General features: G+C 42.3%; 1 protein-coding gene across 1 annotated transcript in view; it reads right to left on the bottom strand.

Moving 5' to 3' along the window:
- The window catches only part of PROZ (protein Z, vitamin K dependent plasma glycoprotein), a 284,994-nt gene that overhangs the window by 122,301 nt on the left and 143,052 nt on the right, over window positions 1-19,641 (bottom strand). The window contains exon 6 of the mRNA XM_069204954.1: window positions 16,173-16,270. Within this exon, the coding sequence (XP_069061055.1) occupies window positions 16,173-16,270 (98 nt within the window). The remainder of the gene's footprint in view (window positions 1-16,172; window positions 16,271-19,641) is intronic.

Here is a 19,641-nt window from a genome sequence, read left to right on the forward strand (position 1 = left end):
GGACCGGATATTACGTCATCCAGTCATAGATGCAAAAGTAGAATTTGGGGAATATCTCAGCAAGACCTTTTCTGACCACAAACCACTAGAGCTCCACCTGAACTGGGGGACACTTCGACCATCCATCCCCATCTGGCATCTCCAATCGGGGCTTTTGGATGACAGTGCTTTTCATGAATCCACTCATGCAGTACTTACCCGGTATATGTTGGAAAACTGGGGCACGACAATGACCAGGCCCATAAAATGGGAAGCACTGAAGGTTGTACTCCGAAGCTACTGCATAAATACAGTATTGAGGGTGCGGGCAGACATACATAAAGAATTAATAAACCCTTGAGCAATCACTATCCAAGCTGGAGGCAGACTCCCCTACAACACCAGTGAATAGGCATGCACTTTTGACTGCCAAGGAGTGCCATGCTCAATTAATAACCCAGCTGCGTAGTTATGTTTTCTGGGCCTACCAGGCTAAGATGCATGCTGAGGGTGACAAATCAGGCTGCCTACTTGCTTGGCTAGTCAGTAGCCCACATCCTGTTGCGTGGATTACTGCAAAACACCGAATCCCGACTTGCAAAGTCGCTAGCCAACAGGAAATCCATGCCTAGCTCACCTCCTACTATGAGACTCTATATGACCCACCTCTTATCAATCGAACTGGTGCTATACAAGCCTTCTTGGGTAACATGGAGCTACCCACAGTAGATCAATTAGCCTGAGAAGAACTGTAATTGCCCCTCATGAAGCAGGAACTGAGGGCAAACATTGGAGGGTTAGCTACAGCTAATACCCTAGGCCAAATGGCCTGACTGTGGAGTTTTACAAAGTCTATGATAATATCCTAGTACCCAAACTGAAGAAATTATATCAGATGGCCCTCACGGAGGGTGAACTGCCTGCCATGCTCTGTGAGTCCCTCATAGTGTCCTTAATGAAACCTGATAAAGACCTGCTATATGTGACATCGTATCGCCCACTGTCCATATTGGGCATAGATCATAAAATTCTCATTAAGAACCTCGCAGGCCGCCTAGCAGAACATGTATCCCAACTAGTGCACACTGATCAGAATGGTTTTATTACTGGTTGCTCCACCACACTAAACATGTGTAGGCTTCATTGAGTACTAGCTCAGGCCCCACCCCCTTGGCCATATGCTGCGTGGTTAGTGATAGACTTGGAGCAAGCATTGACATAGTGGACTGGGACTACATGTTTACTGTGCTCTTCTGCTTTTGACTGCCAGGAGGCTAACAGCGTCTTATTCACTTATTTTACACTGTTCTGACAACCCGCGTTAGATCTTTGCCCCAATCCAAATAAGCCGGGGTATTCGACAGGATGCCCTTGTCACCACTTCTGCTTGCACTAGCAATGAAGCCCTTAGCCCAGGACTTGAGGCAAGAAGGCAAAACTAGGGGCATCCACTTGATAGATGAAGTGCATGCTGTGTCCTTATATGCTGATGATATCCTCATATATATTTGTGACACCTGACAAGGGCTAGGCAATATAGCAACACACCTGACTGATTTTTATACGGCCTCTGGATTGGGCATTAACTGGGCGAAGACATGTCTTTTTCTCATTCATCCAGCTTGCCCACGGCACCTCTTCTGGTAGGCTCCCAGGTAGTGAAGTTGGAACCACATACATTTTGTGACCTTGGCATCCATATATACTATGACCCTCGCGACTTGATTGATGGCAACCTTATCCATCCTTGAGACCACAATTGGCAATCTAGGGCACCCTCTCAATCACAGTACAGGGTTGAGTGGAGCTATCCAAAATGGTGACCCTCCTATTACTTCTGTATTATTTCCAAATTTACTGATACATGTACAGAGTTCCACCTTGCACACACTGCACAGCATGCAGGGAACCTTTATATGGAAGAAAGTGCCACAGCCTGTTGCCTTACACAGGCTCCAACTACCCTTCAATGGGGTGGGCTAGGTGCTCCTAACTTCGAGCACTACTATTTGGCAAAACAGCTGCAATGGCCGTCCTGATGGCTGGTTGTCGACATTTGGTGGAATTAGGTCTATCTATACATGAGCATGCATGTTGCTTGATGCATGAATTGTTACTCCTCACTGGGAAGCTCCCTCCACAACCCAAGCACCTTCTTTCCATTGCATATCACATTTATATGAAAAGCCTTCGGGTTGCACCAACACTGAACTCATACTCACCTGAGATCCGTGATTGGTTCAATATGCCCATTTGGAAAACTCCTTGGGAGAAAAGTGATGGAACTCTGGGAGGCAGAGGGGGTGACACATCAGGCACACTATTTCAAGACACCGTCCTCATGCTATTTGAGCAACTTAGTACCAATGCTAATTTACCAGTATGTCATTTCTAAGCATACCGCACCCTACTAGCGGAACTACAGAGAAACTGGTGGTTTGTAGACACAGAACCTGATACACATCCCTGGGTCCATGCACTTCATGTAATGGGTAGTGGTATACACCTGGTGACATGGTTTACATGCGCACTGGCACAACAACCACACGATATTCTAAAACCCACTAGACAATGCTGGGAGGGTGAAGTTCATCATGCTTTCACACAGAAGGAAAAGGACCGAATACTCCTCTACCCATATAAAGTTACACAAAATGCTAAATTTCAATATATACAACATATTATTTTGCACAGGACGTACCTCATGCCTCCACATCTGCACAGAATACATGGCAGTCTGTACAACTGCCCGAGGGTCAGCACCCAACCTGCTGATATAGCACACGTTTTGAACATGCTCAGTAGTACAATCATTATGGACAGCAGTTATGGACACCCTGACAGCTGTCACGATAAGAGAGAATCTGTTTAGCATAGAAATTGGCTTTCTAGAATAACTTAAGTGCACTAAATTGAGGCCCGTCATTAACAGATTCATAGATGTAGCTCTACTTATAGTCAGGAGCACCATCCCTATGAGATGAAAGGATACTAATCTTCCAGGCACAACACACTGAACTGCAGCTACAAACTACACTGAAATGGGGCAAAGCAGATTCGGTGGACCTATGGGGGGAGGAGGTGAGAGGGTTATGCAAGATCACCATTGCATTGGAATTGGATACACCCCTACTTGAACTGTATATCCTCTCCGAGGGAAGCTAGACTTCTATTTCCTCCCCACACTAGTGTACCTTTCCTCCCTCCTCTCTCACTCAGTGGGTACCCCTTTGCCACAAGGAGTAGTCGACTGTCACTTAGCGTACCGGTTACCCAGTGGTCATCCCACCCCCGCGTAAGGGATTCAAGACCGCACCTACTTGCCTGCTGCGACCTGCTGCTGAACATCTAATCTTCCCCAATCAGAGCCGAACATCCTGCAGCTACAACATGTAAAAGTATTATATACTGATGTACGATCTGACCTGCTAGTTCTGATATTTTTGAACATTTTTAGTTGATTGTGATACTATGAATCAATATCCCCTGCTATTAAATGATGTAAAATGTAATGTGGCGAAACCCCTTGAAACAATATGTATAGATATTGGACATTTATTTATAATCAAATGGTGTCCAGTCTTTGTACCACATAAACTGATGTAAAATAATAAAACTGGTTTATAAACTTGTTTAAAGTGTGTTTGGTTTTTAGTTCATCTTTTTTATTTGAATAGAAAAGTGTGCATTGCACTTCTGAAAATATTTATTTTCCAAAACCTAAAGTGGCATATCCCAGTGGAAGTGTACAATGCTCATCAAGTTTCTGTTTACCTTCTGTTTTGCATTGCTTGGTGATCTTTCAAGTGATAGGGTGCAATACTCGACCTTGAATAGTAGCAAGGGAGCAAAGAGAGATCCTGGCCTGTACTTAGGATGGGGCATTTCAGGAGGGGGGTAATTCCCCCGAGAATATTTTGAAAACAATATTAGGATCAAACAGTGCATTTTAAAACATAATTATCATATACATTTGCCAAAAATAAATAGGCTCTGAATGAGAAGCCTTTAAATGGTTAAGTCCTTTCATGGGGTGCATAACCAATGAAAAGTGACGCTTTCAATGAGTTGACCCCGTTTTTTCAGATATATGGTATGGGCATCCCCAAATGTCAAAAAATGACTGCTTTTCGGCCAGAGGTAGCATTGTGTCATGCATGAATCCCCTTTACCCCTCCCCCACATATTCCATAAGTGACCACTTAGAAAAAAATTAACTTCAATGTGCCAGTGCTCAAATGTTTCTATTCATATCAAGGGTGAACCTTGGGCCAAAAAATACCTCCAATATGTCAAGGCAAGAATTGTGTCATGGTTGTCCTCCCTCGAATATGCTACTATTGTCCTTCTTTTGGCAAGAATAATGTGCTAGTGCCAGGATGTGTCCATAGGTCCCCCTTGCCAACAATGTCCTCCAGTCTGCTATGGTCAGCTTTTTTCCATGGGTATCCCCATATGCCAAGTATTACCTATAGTATGGTAGTGGTGGAGTTTTGGCACATGTGCTTGTCATGCTAAGAACTGCCCCCAGTATAGTAGTGCCAGCTTTTTGACATGGGTGCCTCAATAAGCCAGGAATTAACTTTAGTATGCCTGTGCCAACTGTTGACTTGCAGATATAACAACGCACTCACTCACGCTCCCATACATTTACTCATTCACACTCATTCTCACTTCAATCTCACTCTATTGCACCTACTTATTTTCATGTACTCTCCTCTGCTCACTCTTATTTTGATTTACTGGATCACCCACTCACTCACTCACTCATTTTTACTCTATCGCACCCACTCGCACTTGGACTCATAAATTCTCACACAGACATCTACTCACACTTATTCTCACTCTCATTCACTCATTCTTTCTCCATCTTACTTTTTATCTCTCACTTATTGTCACTCATTAATTTGTAATCACTCTCACAAACATTCCCTTTTACTGTCACTCACTCTTATTTTCTAACTCACTCATACTCACTTGTACTGCACTCACTCTTACACTCGTTCACCCATTCTCACCTATTCAAACTCACTCTGATGCGTTAATTCTTATTCACAGCTACACTCCTTCACTGTCACTCACTCTCACTCTTTGCCACTCACACTCATTCACAGTCACACTCTCTAACACACTTTACACTCATTCGTACTCATTCTCGCTCACAATCATGTTCAGTAAATATTCTCTCACTCAGTCATTTTCATATTTTTACTTGCTCTGACTCAATAATACTCCTACAACGATACTCAGTCACACTTTATCTCACTCACTACTTATCTCTCACTCTCTTTCACTTACTTTTACTTACACACACATTCTCAGATGAACGCTTTCACCAAAGGATGCACACTAACACATACGCATGCTCTCTAACACAAAACACACTCTCAGCTCAGCGGAGTAACAAAACTTGAGGGGGCCCCCTGCAAAGTGCATGGAGAGGTATCCCTTCCAACTCACTCGGGAGCTCTAGGGTAAGGTATTGTGCTGAGCCCCCTCCCCCCCCCCCTGGAGCTTGCCCTCCCCAACACTGCAGGGGTTTGCGGGGGGCTTTTTTCCACCACTGTTTCAGCTCTTCTTTCTGTTCTGTTCGTCTTATTACCCCTGCAACTCTCATGTAGAATTCACCCTCTCCCTGTGTCTCTCAAACTTGTTTCTATTACATTTTTGCACCTGTTTTTTGCTCGTTCCCATATAAATGATAGCAATGAAGTAAAATGAATATTTTTGAAAGCTAAAATGGGCAATTAACAGGATTTGAACTTACAAAATTTATAATTTGAGGAATCCAGTCCAACTACTTTCTGTTTGAGTAATTAAATGATTACAAGAGTGTATTTACAACTAGTGAGTTCATGTAATTGGATTGTTTGGTCTCTTTCTAGTGTATAATGTGCATAGAATTTTGTGATAACATTTTAAGTGGTTTCTTTGATATGAAATGTATGTAGATTGAAGAACGGATGTATGTTTGTGTCAAGTTTAAGGATGTTTGATTAGATAGTAAAGAATGGATTGTTGTTTTTCTTAGCTCTCTTTTTAACAAGATAAGGTGATTGGTAGTAGGAAAATATCTGACTAGATTATTGAATGATATGTCAAAATGAAATAAAAGTGGGCAAACTGTGCATTTTGATCTCTTGACTTGAGCCATGATTATTGGATAATAATGTGTTTTGGTTGCTCGTGGGGATTTGTTCTGTTTGAAATTCTTTTGTTGATTTTTTTTCTGCCTCAGGAACCTATATTTGTTACAGGGAGTCCCTAGATATAATATAGAACTACTTTTGTAGCCTGATCTAGGTCACTGGGAAAGGCACCTCTCTCTTTCACCTCATCGTATTTGTCCTGCAGGTGTGGGATAAGGACGTCTCAGTATTTGATATGGTAATAATTAGGTTAGCCATTAGGGCCTGGTGTTTTGCCAAGCTTTAAGGCTGAAAGTGTTTCCCCAATCTCATCCGGCCTGATCCAGGGTGTGTCATGCAGATGTCAACATGGAGGCCATAGCTATTTCCTCACGAAGGGGAGTCGCCCTCTCAGCTGTCGGGCGAAGGACACCATTGTACAGTGCTGCGTAGTAATCTGCAAAAGTGGTTGATATATATCCTGAGGCAGCATATGTCACGCCTTGGGAGCACTTGATTTCAGGTATGGTCCATCCCGCCAATGGTTTGTATACTAGCCAGTATAGTAGTTTGCTATTTCTGTCTCTCCATCCATAGATCCGCGTCTGGGACGCCTGCCAAATTTGTTTTGCTGTCTCTAAAGAATGGGCTCTAATTTCCTCTCTCAACAGGGCTAGGGCACCTGTTGCTTCTGCCTGATTAGTGAGAGTGAGGTGTGCTTCCAAATGATGCTCCCAGGGCCTCTAGCTGAGCAATGTTGTCCTGCTTGGGTTTTTTCTTCTGTCTGAGGAGGGCTTTTGCATGGTCCCATACCGTGGCTTTGCTTGCTGCCCACAGGGTGCCTTTAGAAGAAGCCATGTTTGTATTGTCGCTGAAGTAAGCTTCCAGCTTTCAGCAAAGGTCCTGTATGTAGGATTTGTCCTGTAGATTCCAGGCATTGAGGCACCACATTGGGTAGGTCTGGGCTTCAGGAGGACCTAGGAGTAAGGGCGCATGATTGAAGATGCCACGGGCAAGGATTTGAGTCTGGGTAACCAAGGTAAGGTCCATAGCCAGCATAATGTCTGTGCAGTTTTAAACTGCCATTTTCAACTGGCAAATTAAAACTTTTACCAGGCCTAAACTTCCCTTTTAATACACGTTACCCCTGTTGTAGGCCATACAGAGCTTATAGGGCAAGGTGCAGCATAAATAAAAAGTTGGACATGCACCTTTAAGTTTTACATGTTCTGATAGTGAACTATTCCTAAATGTGTTTTTCAATACTGTGAGATCTACCTCTCCCATAGGATAACCTTGTGTTACTTTATTACATTTAATAAGTGATAACTTTAAATTGGGAGCAGGTAGGAAAAGAGAGTTTGGTCTCTAAATAGTTGTAATTTAAAAAACCTCTTTAATGGTAAAGTTGGATTTTAAGTCACAATTCTGAAAATGCCACTTTTTAAAAGTTGGCATGTATTTGTCCTAACCATCTAGTGCCTGCAACTTGTATCCTGGGTCACATGACTAGGTGTAGCTGGCAGCTGGTCTTTGTGTATTACTCTTAAACAGTGAGATAAAGGGGGAACAGGTGTTGGCAGGATGGACCATCTTTGATTTGATAGGCGGGCGGAGCTGTCACCTACTACACTTGGGCATCACAAAGGCTCCGCTCACTTACAAAGGTTTCACACTAGTCCTTTATGCCCCCATATAAGCTGGAGTCCTAAAAGGGGACAAGACATTTCAGATACCTCTGTAGAGGAAGGACTCTACAAGCTTTTCCTACTTCATACTGGGCACCAGGCATAAATATTGGAACCTCAGGCACCACCCTTCACATCACTTCTGTACCTGTGTACTGTGCCAGGAAGAAGGACTGCCCAGCTGTGAAGTCTGCCCTGCTGACCTGCTAGTTGACCAAGGACTGCTTTGCGGCCCAAGGCCTCTGTTGCTGCACCAGGACTCCTCTGCTGCTGTGAGCTGACCTGCTTAAACCAGCCTGCCCGTGTGGACCCTGAACCCTAGGAAATCTCCACAGGTCAGTTGGCAGGCCCCCTGTTCAGGCCACAGGGACATAACATACTTTTTGTACTTCAATGCATCTCCCCGCATCTCTCTCTGTGCAGCGTGACACAGCCCGGCATTGACTCCAACCAATTATTATGATTGGCTGACGCAAGAGAAACAAGGTATTATTTTAAGTAGCCCCTCATCAAGGTGGACCTAAAGGTAGAAGGTGACTCCAGGAGGGTTGTGATTGGTCTAAGGGAGGACTTCAGTATGGACTGCTTACTGGGGAATTATGTGGGATACTGGAAACTGATTCTGCTAATCCGGGCAAATTTTACCATCAAAGTAAAGTATAGAGAAAAAAATACCCCTATGAGTGTCTTTGGATGGTTTGGATATAGCAGAGACCACTACAGCAGTCAGAGCTGCCTACCCCTCCAGAGGAGGAGTCAGAACCTATAAGGGACATGTAGAGCATACTGGGATTTCAAATGTTTCTTTGAGCCTGGACATTCTAGTAAAGATATGTTGCCAAATCTTGTTTTTAGTGTCCTAATTCAGAAGGGCTTTGCCCAAATACCCTGGCATAGGCCAAAGGACAAGAAGCTAGCTTCTTCAAAGCTGCAGTACGAGAGGGAGAGCTCTACCATAAGCACTTGAAACCAGAACCTAAAGGCAGACAGAAACTGGTAGTATTAATGGCATCACCACACAAGGATCCCATGTTCTACAACTGGAGGTCAAGAAAGCCAAGGAGAGTACTTTCTATCATTTCCACTGATCTTGTAGAAATGTAGCAGTTAAGAGTGTTTTCAAAACCTACCTATAATTTCAACTAGGTGACAAGTCCAGAGGGCAGATCAAGGCCTCCCTTGCTCCACTGCCAATAGCATCAGAATCTACCAAGAGAGTAGGTCTCAATGTTGTTGGTCATTTAGACCATTCTACTACCTCTTAGAGCAAATATATCTTGGTGATCATGGACCATGTGACAAGATATCTAAAGACAGTTCCTTCAAGGAAAATCACTGCCTTCATGATATTGAAGACTCCGACCGGTATATTTTCAGAGGTTGGTTCTTCCTCACAGGTGGTCTCTAAAACTGGAAATAGCATAATGTCAAACTACATGAGGACTATATGGGATAGAGTTGGGTAACAATCATATTTTTCACCTCATATATCTCTAAAGCAAATGGATGGTTTAGACGATTTATTACAACTCTCCAGAGCATGACAAGTGGTTTGAAGAAACTTGAAGAAGTAAGGTGGATATTCTCTTGCTATAGCTGATTTTTATCTATCAGGAAGTTCTCCAGAAGTGAGAGGCGTTTTGCCAGTTTGAACATCCACATGGATACCCTGTATGTTGCACTTTCACTTTCGTAAAGGATGGTTGGGCAGATAAAGACATTCGATGCATGCCATGGGTGACTATTTGATGAGCCTCCGGGGAAATTACAGATGTCTCAGAGAGTGAAAGAAAGTATTCAGGCAAGCCCAGAGTTTCTAACTAAATGAAGTGAACAGTAATGGACCCTGGCTGCATAGGGAAGTGGAAGAAAAACTGATCACAAAGCATGTGAATACTCGATGCCTGGAGGATGAAAAAGCAGCCTCTTCACTGATTTGGAGGCCAATGAAGTATACAATTTAGCTGAATCAGGTTCTCATCAATGCTTTGAGAACTGTATGAAGATGACTGAGTTTCTGGCAAATGGAGGAAAGAACAACAAAGACACTGAAAACATTACTACATGAGTCTTAATAGAACCTAAGGATGACTCATTAAAGGGAGCTGTCTGTCCTAATTTGATCACTGAGCAACAGAGTGTATGGCAGTGCTGAGATAATTCTCCAGTCTGTTCTCACTGACTGCTGGCCTCACATCAGTGTATACACATATCATAACACAGAGAAGAGTTTCCCTGCCAAAAGTTGACTCTAGGGACTGTCTGCCAAGGCCCAGAACTGCATCAATGTTGACGTGGATGAGAGAAAGGCTGTATAATGTTCTGAAGTTGGAAGGTGACAACTTTCAACATCTGTTTTAAAATATTGGCCCACTTTGCTAACTACAAAGTGTATTTTTAAGTAAGAAAAGGGGCACTGCACTGCAGTGGAAAAAACGAAGCAAGAAAAAAAGGTTCTGTAGACCCTTAAAGGGTCAAGAACAAAATAAAGCAAAACATTAACCCAATTGGGAAAAGCTCTTTGGAATACCCTAGCCATATTCCGGGGAACTGAAAATCCAGCATCCCTATGTCAATGTCTGGGAATGCAAGACTGGGAAATCCTGAAGTTATTTTTGGAACCTTGTGGAGAACTACAAGACCACAGTTACACGTTGATGAACGTTAGTACGCTTTTGAAAATGTAAATCACACTTTGAGGAAGCATCTGGGCTGAAGACTTCCAATTAAAATTGACAATTTACAATCAAAATGGATGATTCTGACAAGGAAGTTACATACAGTGTCTAAACCTTGCCATCTAATTTATTAGTAATAATGTATGGGAGATGATATCACTTTTTCACGTTTGTGCTCTAAATTCAGTCTCTATACTTCTTGTGCAACACAAAGGAATGAGACATGAGATATTGCCTTAGGCAAAAAGTGTTCACAATAAAAGGCATCAGTACCTCACCAGTTGGAGTCTGAATTACCCGCATAAATCCTTGTTTTCTGGCTACGTCTGAGGCACGTGGATTAGTTCAATACAATCCATGCAGAGAAAGAAAGCTATGTAAACAAAGATGAGTCCAAGAAACAAAACAAAACCCTTGGATGCACTCAAAATGAGTGCATTCAAAAACAAATAGCAATACATCACCAGCCAAACCTCGCACTGTGTGGTCAAAAACCAGTTTTCTCGTTGCGGTGGCCATTTAGACACTAGCATGTGGTCTGCCACTCTTCCATGGTGGGGATTCCTGCCAGCTTCTTAAGGATCTCCCCGCCGAAAGTGTTGCCACTGGCCCATTAGTACCATTTTCACAGAAAATGTAATGCTGACCAGTTGCCATTTTGTTCAATTCGATTTGATTTTCATAAACAACCCCCTCCCACCCCCAAATTGGGGGTTTGTTTCTGAAAATTTTAAAAAAGCAGTGGCCATGACATGCTGTTTGTATTTCCTCCTCAGGTAAATGTTCATTGGAAGACCCATCTCAGTGGGTCTTCTTCATAAACCCTGTCTTTGGTAGCCAGTTCATAAGCATGCACCAGTGGCTGGTTCAGTTGTTTGAATTGATTTGATCCCCCTCATTATCATGTAGTAGTCGATGTTAATGTTCATTCTTAAATCTTCCCTAAATCAGAGGTAGTTGCAGAGATTTACCACACGTATTCCAGGGCCAGCATCATGTAGGATGTGGACACCACCATGCTACTGATGCACAAATTCTCCTGATTGTCATCGTCATTATGCTAGGGCCAGTATAATTAAAACAGTGGACAAATTTTGGCCGTAAGTGCTCATTACTGGCCAAGAATTACTGCGGGTTTGCAAAGGTCAGCCAGTATTTTACCAGGGGAGGGCATCTTCATGCCACAGATATGCACAAGATCCTAAGAATTATTTCCACTATGCTAGTGCCAACATTATAGCAACTGTGAGAAGACCATTCACACTTGTGCACACACATGCACTCGCAGAGATGAATGCTGACACACACAGCATGCACACACATACAAACGCAAACAAATGCACTTGCCACAAACACACCACCACCACCACTACAGCATTCAATGTATATTTTTAGTACCGGCCTTCTGTTGAATGCTTGCACAGGCCCGTACTGGCTGATTCATCAGTCCGTTTGCATTCGACACCCTGATACTCCCTTTTGATCCTGATTGTATCTTTTCAGGCAGCGCAGCAACCCAAAGTTGCTGCACTGCTTTGTGTGACAGGGAAAGGGCAGGAGAAGGCCATACCTACAGACCTAAGGCACTCTTCTCTCCCTGGCGTCAGCGCTGAATTTTGCTGTCGAGTACCACGCACCGTTCAATAAATCGTAGTGCATGTGGGCATGCAGGAGTGTCGCATAGGTTTGGTACTGAAAGAGTACCTTTCCAGTACAAAATTCTACGACTAGACAAGTTTTAAAACTTTTTCTATTTTATATGTGAGCTTTATAGTGCAGCACACATGCAAAGCCAGAAATGAAGGGAGAAAAGAAAGCATTTCTCTTTTTAACACCTGCTTTCCAGCAGCATTATTTTTTGGCATAAAACTCTGGGACATATTTATGAGCCCCTAGCGCCACCTTAGCGCCACCATAGCATAATTTTTTTGATGCTAAGGCGGCGCTAAAGTAGCATTCTCCGCGCGCCATATTTACAAAGTGGTGCAATGCCTGCATTGCACCACTTTGTAACCCCTTGCACCACCTGCAAGCAAGGCAGAATGTATGCAAGGGGGGTGTTCCAGAGCTGGGGGGAGGCGTAAAAATGGCACTAAGAAATCTATGAGATTCCTTTGTGCCATTTATATTGGTATTTTTTAATGCCTGCTAAGTGCAGGTGTTAAAGAGAGGCTCCCATTGATTTCAATGGGCCTCGGGGTGCTTTGCAGGATTAGCATCATCATTTTTTATGCTAATCCTGCCAAGCGCCGGACTAGCATAAAAAATGATGATGCTAGTCACCCTGACTACCGCCATAGTGCGCCATATTATAAATATTGCGCACACATGGTGGCGCTAGGGGGGCGCTAAGGGGGCAAGAAAAGTGGCACTTTTCATAAATATCCCCCTCTGTGTACTATGTTAGCAAATCAAGTTTTGCATCAAAATGCATGGGTCCTTGCATGGGAATACCCATGTACCACCATGTAATGCCCCCGCATTCCTGAGTAAGGCAAAACAGCACTTTGCACTCTGTGCTACAGTCAAGATTTCACATCTTTAGACCCATGGAGGGACTTGGGAAAAAGAAGTGGGATGGCAGCAAAACATTCTGATGGGTGACGTAAAAGTAAAGGCATATTTCTGTTTGAATGGAGAGGCACACCTATTTGGCGTTCTCAAGATGTATGAGCCTTCCTCGTTTTCAAGAGCTGGATTTTCTTAAGTTTGGATCTCTCAGTCTGATAGAAATCTAATGTCAACTCTTGTTTTCTAAGGTAGAACATCTTGTCCCAAAAGCTGAAATAGAGAGGTGATAACCACCCTCACTGGTCACTAGAGGGTCTGGGCTGTTTTCAGTGCCAGCTAAGTCCAGATTCTTCTTAGACAGGGAGAACTTCTGTTTGCATCTTCTCATTAAATCTCGCAAGAGTTGATGTAGCTCTAAGGGTGGTCCAACTTGCGCATGTACACATTCCCTACACATATATCAGTTAACAGAGGTCAATTTTTCATTTTCCACAGGGGAGGGAACAAGGGCAGGTACAGGAGAAAGGGCAGCTGTTGTAGATTATGATCACATGGGAGGTTTTTATCTAATTAAAAGTAAATGTATTGATGGGCACTCTGACTCCTCATTATTCAGTTAATGAGGAATCATGTTAGCTTAATGCAATCTAACAGTAGCTTGTAGACACTCTGGTTACCTTGGCCCAGATAGCTGATGGTGTTATGCTGACATTTACCCTTTGCACTAGGGACACATCGAACACAAAACTGCCAAGAGCTCAGGATGGTCAATCCTTTTAGAGGACAGTGCACATTCCTCTCCTGTATTAAGGTGGACCCAATTCCAATACCAAAACTGACTGGTGCTGTGCGGGAAGTATTTGCATTGGGCAGGCAGAAAACTGTTCTCTGTGTATATTTTTTGCCAATTTCTGCAATCCTAGGATGACTATACAGGTTCACACAAGTACCAGTTGAAAGACTACGCACCTTGTGCTGCCTTGTCAAGATGTGGCTAGTGTTCTGCAGTTTCCCTTGTACCGTCTACACTGCATTTTAAAGACCAAAATGTATTACTCTCATATAGTTCCAAACATCAAGAGACATGAATTAAAGACTGGTGTCACCAAGAGCACTGGCATCAATTCTACAAGTGCCCAATGATCATGGTTCTGTCCGTGTCTGAAGATACCACCTTTTGAGGCATACTGAAAGAGTGTCTGAGAAGGCCTGCTTAGTGAAATCATTTGAGCAGAATTGTTTTGCGGTGCTCCATGACTGAGGAGAAGTTACAGAATGCTTAGAGAGGGTCAAATTTCAGTTTGTTTCTAAAACAGCTGCCCTTTGGCTAGGTTTGTGCCATGCAAATACTACATATCATCAATTCAAACCCATGATTTGGAATGTAGAGTTTTTTGCTGCTATTAACTTCCATTGTCTGGATCGGTGAATTTCAAGTTTAAGTATCCATTTCATGTGCATGTTTATAGTACAACACAGTAGAGCAACCAAAGGTGCTGCTCAGTACTGTGGTTGGGAGTGAAAGTAGCGCAGAACCATGTTTACAAAATGGCCTGCTGCTGGTCTCTTCCCATGCACTGGTGCTCTTTACGGCTACCTAGCGCCACACACATACATTTGCACCACAGTGCACGTCAGGACATGCTGTCCAGCATAGGCTTTGTAGTGGAAGGATGCTCTTTCAGTACAAAATATTATGCTTTGACATTTTTTAAACATTTCACACAAGCGTGCCTGCCTTAAAAACGTTTTAATGATGACACATGACGGGATCTGACAATCTTTGTGGATCTGGCTTTGTATGGAAAACCTTGAGTAGTGGCGTTAGAACGCTAAAATATCATCCATGGGCTGACACTTGATGTACATTAGGCAAAGAGTGTTTTACCGGCGCAAAAAAGATTTTGTGCTGCAAAGTAAATACCTTATCAAGAATGTGTGTCTCTTTGCTTCACTTTGCAGTGGTGCAACATCTTGATTGGCATATTCACTATTGTTTCTTGTGATGCAGTGTTGCAGTCACACTTTCTGTACTGCGCTGTATTCTGCAATGGGGAGGGGGCAATGCAGTGCTGAGCCATTTCTGCTACGATTGCCCTGCTGCTGATACCCTCTGCTCTGGCACTGGTATCAGGGTGCCTTGCATGATATACAGCCTCACATCACAGTGCAGAGATGAGCACGTGCTGTATTGCTTACGGTTTGTACTGGTTAAAAAAAAACTACAAACTCCTATGAGTAGAAAAACTCACAGGGATCCCAAGTACTGGATGTGTGCTGTGCACTTCAGCAAACAAACAATGCATGGGTGTATTTGAAAACTGAAATGGCTTCCTCTCAGTAACACCTGCTTCAAGGAAACAGATATTAACGCAAAACCTAGTCTAGGTATCTAAGAAGATTTGGCTTTGCGTGATAAATTATGGGTGTATATGCTGGTCCGCCAAAGCAACATCTTGATGCTAAGTGGTCCAAAGTGGATAGAATCCATTTTTGCACTGAGAAAAGGACACATTTTCAGTAGGAAATACATTTTGACCTGGAGAGTAAATACCAATGTATCACTTTGCATCACTTTATGTCAGCGCAAAGCCTTAGTAAATCTGGGCCTCAGCATTCGGTGACCTCGCCATTCACAGAGTCCAGCGAATTGGCCCACTGCACTAATTCATTTACAAACGAACACAGTTCAGGGACTTTTCAGTTATTACGGACTAACACTGGACATTTTATTCAGAATCTTAGTTGCTCCGAAGTTGCATTCACCGAGAGAGTCGACCAAACAAACATTGCTGGTGGTGGCACGATGGTGGAGGGCAGGATTTGAGGGGTTGTGATGAAACAGTACTTATGAGTCTCATTTAATTCCAAACCTTTCATCTATAAATGTAGACTGTAGATTCAGAGTAAATACACAGTACAGGTTTTCCACATTTCTCTACAATAACAAATATGTTTATGTGCACATCATTCCATTATTTGGCCAAGCAGACAAACGTTCGAGTCACAAGTAAAACATCAGTGGCCTGTTAAGTTGTCCTCGGTGCACAAAATACTTAACTTAATTGATGCGTCGTAAGAAATGCATTGGTCAGTAGTGAAGAAACCAAGTAAGAAGATTGAAAAGTCTTCAAAATAAATGCAAATTGTTACGAGACAATTAAGACATCACATAATTTTTCACGTACCTGCCATGGGAATTGGACCTTGAGTGTTTCAGTTTCATTATTGGTATTTCCTTGCGCTTCCACATTCTGATCAAAAACTCTTCCACACGCGTATGGTTCTGTGGGTGTTTCAAAGTAAATACACATTTACAGCTCTTCAAAGATTGACAAACTATACACACTGCGCTTGAAATAGCCAACAGAATGTAAAATCGTACTTTGATAACTTTTGATTACCTGTGGGAGCAAAAAGGTATCCCAAAACGTAGACACCCAAAATTGATGTCAATCAAAATTCCCATGTTTTACTGGATTGGAGACAATGTTAAACCTCAGTTTCATGAGGCAATGTATTCCTGCGTTAAGGCACCTCCCAAAGCATCAAAAATCACAAGTTTAATTTGTTAATTAAATGGAAGTTGTGACTGAAAGATCATGGAGAGCAGGACAATAATAACAGTGAAACAGTACATGTCAGCATTACTGCGCGGCAGAGTTTGCAAGTAGGAAAGGTGGGCAGGGGAAAGAGACTTGAGTGACAATGGTGACTTCCATCTTGGACAAGAAGACGTTTATGTCTAATCTGATGTCTAGCTAACACTTTCTAAAAAAAAAACATTTCAACATATTGAGATCTATTACGGCATTACTGCCAACTGCCAAGGATTATGGCTGTTGTTATAGGCCCTAAACCAGAGCTATAGACCCTAACCTCAGACAAAGGCCTATAATAAGGGAGAGGGCTTTTAACAACCAGGATAGGCTAAAGCAGAAGTGCTATAACGCTATTAGAACATTCCACCCACTGAAGGTTGAATGTTCTAAATTAATCAGAGAGAAACAGAAAAACAAAGATAGGAGTGTTGGAGCAAAAGGCCTACAAATGCCATTATTTGCTATGGGCCACTCCATTGTCTTTAATGGAGCACTCAATATTCCAGCATTCTAAGAGGCAATGAAAGCATAGCACATACTTTCTACGTCAAATGGAAAATAGAAGTAGGAAATGTTCCCTTTGTGATACTTACCATTTACCATGTTTTATTATAGGTGTCGCCCATCTACCTTTTTCAACTCTTGAATCTGATGTGGGGTCGTTAATACGTGGTAGCACCAGTCTCTCATTTACTTTGTTCATGCTTGTGGAGTTGCTCGGAGACACATAGAAGATCAGGAGAAACAGCCCAGCTAGAGCTGTATCTCCTCTTCTTCTTTTAGGTCTCTTGAAACGCCAGAGAAGTTGAAAAATACACTGAGAAAAGCAGCAGCAGTCATCTTTGTTTATCCTCACACCAGTAGAGATATGGCTAATGCGATGGAAGGTGGCTGCTGTGTCACCTTAGAGTCTTTAACAACAGATGTCAAAATGTCTTATTTTGCCTAATATCTCTTTCTTAACAGCATTTACAGCAATACTTACTTCAGGAAAGGTATTTAGCTTTTTTTGGAACACTTTATGAATTTCCGAAGTTAATTGATAAATATTTGCCTTAATGTGGTCAGGACTTCCACAGTCAATACTGTTTTTCAGACAGAATTATCACCCATTTTGGAAATTTGTTCAAAAATACCAATGAGATCACAAACTCTTTATCATCTCCTCTTTTATAATGAACGAAAGAACAAAACAGGATATGCAAGCCTCAGAACTCCACTACAGGCAAATAATGAGCCAGAATTGGAAGGTCTTAATGTTTGACATAAATTGCCGACACAGTAGACAAATTATACAATTGAACAAACAGAATCTTTTTATCCTAAGAGGTAGTTACCAAAGGAGGGCAAAGTCTTAGCAAGATTATGCAACTTCCACTTTTTTGTAAGCAAATCCATATAAATCTTTTCGTTGTCAGGTCTGGGGTTTAGTTTCACATGTAGAGCTTGGTGAAGTTCGAGACACCCCAAACCGGATGTTGTTTCACTTCATTTAAAGATGGAGGAACTGCTATGTTTCCGATGATGGAGCCTCTGCTGTCTCCACTTTTGGAAGCCCTTTTTACAGCGGCCTTTCAACCACAGAACAATAAAGTTACATCGAATGTTGCCCAACCCGATTTAGTATTGGGTTTCAACCACAGATTTTTACTGCCCTGAACAGCATGCTTGGTATGGCATAGCTTCCTCAGGCAAGAAAATGTAAAAAAAAATACCCCTAACCCACAGGAGAAAAAACTCCTAGGGGTATATTTATTAGTTTTGTAGCACAGGGCAGCACAGCAAGTAACCTTGCTGAGCTGCCCTGCGTTACAGGGAAAGGGCAGGAATGCACTATGTTTACCCAAGACAGTACATTCCTGTCCTTTCCACCTTTTGGCAGCGTAGCGCCGATGCAGGCACTCTTACACCATGGTGCAAGAGTGCCTGCGTGCCTGCAGAATTATGTTTCTGCAGGAAAGGACACCTTCTTACACAAAAACAATTCTGAGAGATATTTTCCCCTTTCTGTGTATGCTGCGGAATGCAGCACACATAAGAGGAAAAAATGAGGAGAAATAAAGTTATTCTCCTGTTACCCCTCAATAATGTTTCACATAGTAACAAAACAATATGAGAAAGTTTACTTGCTTATCCAGTGATAAAGTGGAATCAAAAACTACTCAATGTTTTACCTTATTACCTGGGCTAATGATAAGGTTTTCATTCTGCATGCTATTATATAGGTTATGAGTTTGACACAACATACTAGCAGAACCCTTAATAAGAAAATCAGTTTTTAGAGCCAGCAAGGCTAAGCCACTTCTTATTCAACCGGGTTTAATGCCATCAATGTAGGATGATGTTGTGATGATTAAGCCTCAACCTGTGATTCTGCTTACCCAGTCTCTGGGTTTAATGTATTTAGCTGTGGAAAAGGGATCTCCTTAACCTAGGAGTTGAGAGGGAAGATTTATCAATGAGCAGTGAAGACTAGATCAAGCCCATTTTAGACATTGCCTTCATGTGCACGTCTGTATCAGGTCAGTAACCCTAATCCCAACTGTTAACATCTTAGTTCCCATTCCTTCATGGTGTACTAGATTTTCGAACTGTTTCCCTTTTCCAACACATCAGAATTGTACCCTTCATTTATTTATTGAGTATGCTGTTTATTTTACCAAAGTATCATTCTTATGGGTAGATGGAAGTAGAATTACAGAATTGACTGCTACCTGTCTGGTATCCTCAATAAAAGTTCATCTGGCTTTCACTTGTTTATAAGGGTGGAATCTATTCAACTTTTAACCTTCTAAGCTAGATTCATAAAACATTGTCTTGCCTCTTTTATCTGCGATGTAGAATGGTCATGTGTTGTTATCCTTTGTCTTACTTACTGTGACTTTGGGTCTGATTTATAGTTTGGCGAATGGGTTACTCCATCATAAACGTGATGGATATCCCATCCACTCTATTGCGATTCCATTTTATCCTTTGGAACTCGTAATACGGCGGACAGAGCATGAAGGTTTGCAACATGCTCAGTTCATTAGTACCCCTGTCTATATTTCTCTTC

The sequence above is a fragment of the Pleurodeles waltl genome, chromosome 8, assembly GCF_031143425.1.
Source record: "Pleurodeles waltl isolate 20211129_DDA chromosome 8, aPleWal1.hap1.20221129, whole genome shotgun sequence".
In the NCBI taxonomy this organism is placed as follows: domain Eukaryota; kingdom Metazoa; phylum Chordata; class Amphibia; order Caudata; family Salamandridae; genus Pleurodeles; species Pleurodeles waltl.